The following is a 3,219-nucleotide window of genomic DNA, read 5'->3' on the forward strand; positions in this document are numbered from 1 at the left end:
GTCAGATGGTGACAATGAGCCAAGAATAAGAAGAGGTGCAGTTGTATTCTCAGACTTAACCTATGTTTGCACTCGTGGTTAGTGAAGTTAACGTTGATTATGTCATTAAGTTTGTGTAATGTTCTGTTTCTTGTTTGTGATGTTAGAATTAGAGTTGTGACTGTAATTTTGTTAGTTGCAGAGTAAAAGATCTGGGTAAAGTGCTTAAAAGACGTATATAATGAATTTCATATCGTGTGCCAAGTGGATTAAAAAAGGGGTAGCAAAAAGTAACCCAGAAAAAGTTCAGTTGACACCAGAAGAATTACAAAGAATTATTAATACAACTAGAGATGATATTAAAGATTTAGAAGGTGGTGAGACGGAAGATGAACCTATGGAAGAAGTTGCTTCTTCTTCAACAGGTGATGGGTATAAATTTGATGAATACGATAAAGAAGATGAAGTTGCCGATTCTCTTTTTGGAATCGGTAATTTAGTGGCCGATGTTGATGATGATTATAAAATACGTGATGAAGACTATGACAGTGAAGAGGAAGATGATAAAATAAAGCCCACAGATAATCTTATTGCTGTCGGACATGTTGAAGGTGATGCGAGTGTACTAGAAATTTTTCTTTATAATGAACAAGATGGTGATTTGTATGTGCATCATGATATTTTACTTCCTACAGTACCTCTGTGTTTAGAATGGTTGAGTTATGAACCGACTGATCCAAAACCTGGTAATTTAATTGCTGTCGGAGGCATGTCGGCTGTTATCGGTGTATGGGATTTGGATGTAATAGATTGTCTAGAACCGGCTTATCAGTTAGGAAAATTCTCTGTGAAGAGAAAACGTAATAAAAGTCACGGTCATAAAGATGCCGTGTTGGATATTTCTTGGAATAAAAATTATAAACATATATTAGCCAGCGGTTCTGTAGATAAAACTGTTATTTTGTGGGATTTAGATGTCGGCAGAGCAGGCACAACATTTACTGAATTTGATGAAAAGATTCAGAGTTTAAAATGGCATCCTGTCGATTATCATTTTTTACTTGTTGGCTCTGCCGATAAGACAGTAAAATTATTTGATTGTCGTTTAACTGAAATATCCAGTAAGTGGGAATTCAATGAAGAGATTGAAAAGGTTGCTTGGTGTCCATGGGATAATAATAAAGTATATTTTGGAACAAACAGTGGTAATGTTTTAAGTTATGATATTAGACAGCCTAAAAAACAATTATGGGAAGTTCAAGCGCATCTCAAAGAGATTACTGGGTTAGAACTTGATGACAATTGTCCTGAGATGTTAGTTACCAGTTCTATGGATGAAATGGTTAAAGTGTGGGATATTCAGGAAGACTCTCCAAAACTTAAATGCTGTAAATCCTTTGGGGTCGGTGAAATTCAGTGTGTAGATTTAAATCCAGATTGTCCGTATGTTGCTTGTATTGGTGGTACAAAAAAGAAGAAAAACTTTAAAGTTGTTAATTTACAGCATGAAATGTTACAAAATACATCAGATGATATTGTGAATCAAGAACCAGTGATTTTTAATGAAGGAAGTAGTAGTAGTAGTAAGTCGACAAACAACCTTCAGTTAACAGAAAATGCTTTTAAGTCATTGACACTTAAAAACAAACCTTTTAAAAGTAAAAAGAAATTTGGACATAAACACAAGCAAACATAACATATTGGATTACAAGATTTACATGTAATGAAATACATCTAACCAAAAAATATTGTTACAATAGCTTGATTTTTATTCATAATAAAAATTATTCTTATGTTCATGACTTATTATTTTTTAAACTAAAACAAATTCTCATTTTTTCAGTTTTCTGTTAACCATGTAATGTTTATGATTTTTTCCTTTTCTTTGTGTTTGTATATAATTTTGATAAATTAATATTTTTCCAAAATCCAATGACTAAATTATCGGAACTATATTCAGTCTCGTCTCAGTGAAATAGTAGATAGTTTTCATCATGAATATTTAATTAATTTTAAGCTTCCAATTCTTATATATTTTTTTTGAAATTAAGTGTGTTCCCTTAAGTGGTTTAATGAAATATTTTATGTACAGTTTTCTTATGATAAGTTGTAAACATCTTACTGACAAGACGTTTTATGACATTCAACTATTATGAACATAAAAATTAATTTTTTTTTTTTCATTTTGATTCCCATTTATAAAAATTTATATGTACAATTATAAAATTCATAATTACTCTAATCCCTGATTGAGGAATAATTCAAAAGTGCTTGGATAGTCTCTATTCGCAGTTGTGGTAAGCGGATATTTTTTTTTTTAAAGAAATATTTTGTACCAATTACATTGTTTAATAAATAGTCCTTATAAATTTTAAGAATACACAAAAGATAAATCATAATAAACATGTGAAATGATGGCATTTCAAAGTGTGATTTCATTATTGTAAACTGAGTTAGCAGTATTGTTATTAATGGTGCACATCTTTAAAAAGTTAAGAAATTTCTTTATTTTGAAATTATTTTCTGGTTGTTCATTTTATATTATTTTGTAAATTTCATATCACTCAATTCCAAGGTATTGGTTATTTACATGCTATATGTAATTCTGTGTTGTTTCTAATGTCTTTTGTTTAAGTGTTGTTCTATTTCTATGCAGTTAATTCTGTTGGGTTAGTACATGTTTGTATTTCATCTACCTGTGGGTGAATGTATGTCCAGTCCATCTAATGTAGTATTTATTGTGATCACTGCAGTTTAATTTATGTACTTGGTTGCTGTGCTTGTTAGCATGTATGTTGTGTCCTGAAATCATAGTGATAACCTTTCTAAAAATGTTAATATTTTCACACTTGAGTTACACATTTTATTATGTTGAGTTCTTCAACATACTTTTATAATGTATAAGAAAGCTGGATATATTTTTTTTAATGTCATTAAAGGAAACACAATGTAAAGAAATGTATAGAATTTTGAAAAAGTATTTCAAGGTTAAACAATCTATCTTTAGATATGCATGTAGTAATTTTGGTCAGCGCAATGTTTACATAAGAAAGATGATAACAAATAATGTAGTTTGTAAAGCAGCTCGAACCAATCAGAAAATGTTTGCAAGCTAAACATATTTTAGTTGTGCTAAGTGTGTTATGCCAGTAAGTTATGTTGAAATTTAAATGTATCTCGGTGTAAACTTTAAAACAGTTTGGTTAAAATCTATTTAGGATTTAAACTAGTCTTTAAATG

The 3,219-nt window shown here is 30.0% G+C and overlaps 1 protein-coding gene across 1 annotated transcript; it reads left to right on the top strand.

The window, feature by feature from the left end:
* Nucleotides 1-1,776, top strand: LOC142332142 (periodic tryptophan protein 1 homolog). Its single transcript, XM_075378402.1, has one exon. The coding sequence runs from the start codon at nucleotides 221-223 to the stop codon at nucleotides 1,673-1,675; it is 1,455 nt and encodes a 484-aa protein (XP_075234517.1). The 5' UTR covers nucleotides 1-220; the 3' UTR covers nucleotides 1,676-1,776.
* The last annotated feature ends 1,443 nt before the right edge of the window (nucleotides 1,777-3,219 follow it).

The sequence above is a fragment of the Lycorma delicatula genome, chromosome 11 (assembly GCF_047948215.1).
Source record: "Lycorma delicatula isolate Av1 chromosome 11, ASM4794821v1, whole genome shotgun sequence".
In the NCBI taxonomy this organism is placed as follows: Eukaryota; Metazoa; Arthropoda; class Insecta; order Hemiptera; family Fulgoridae; genus Lycorma; species Lycorma delicatula.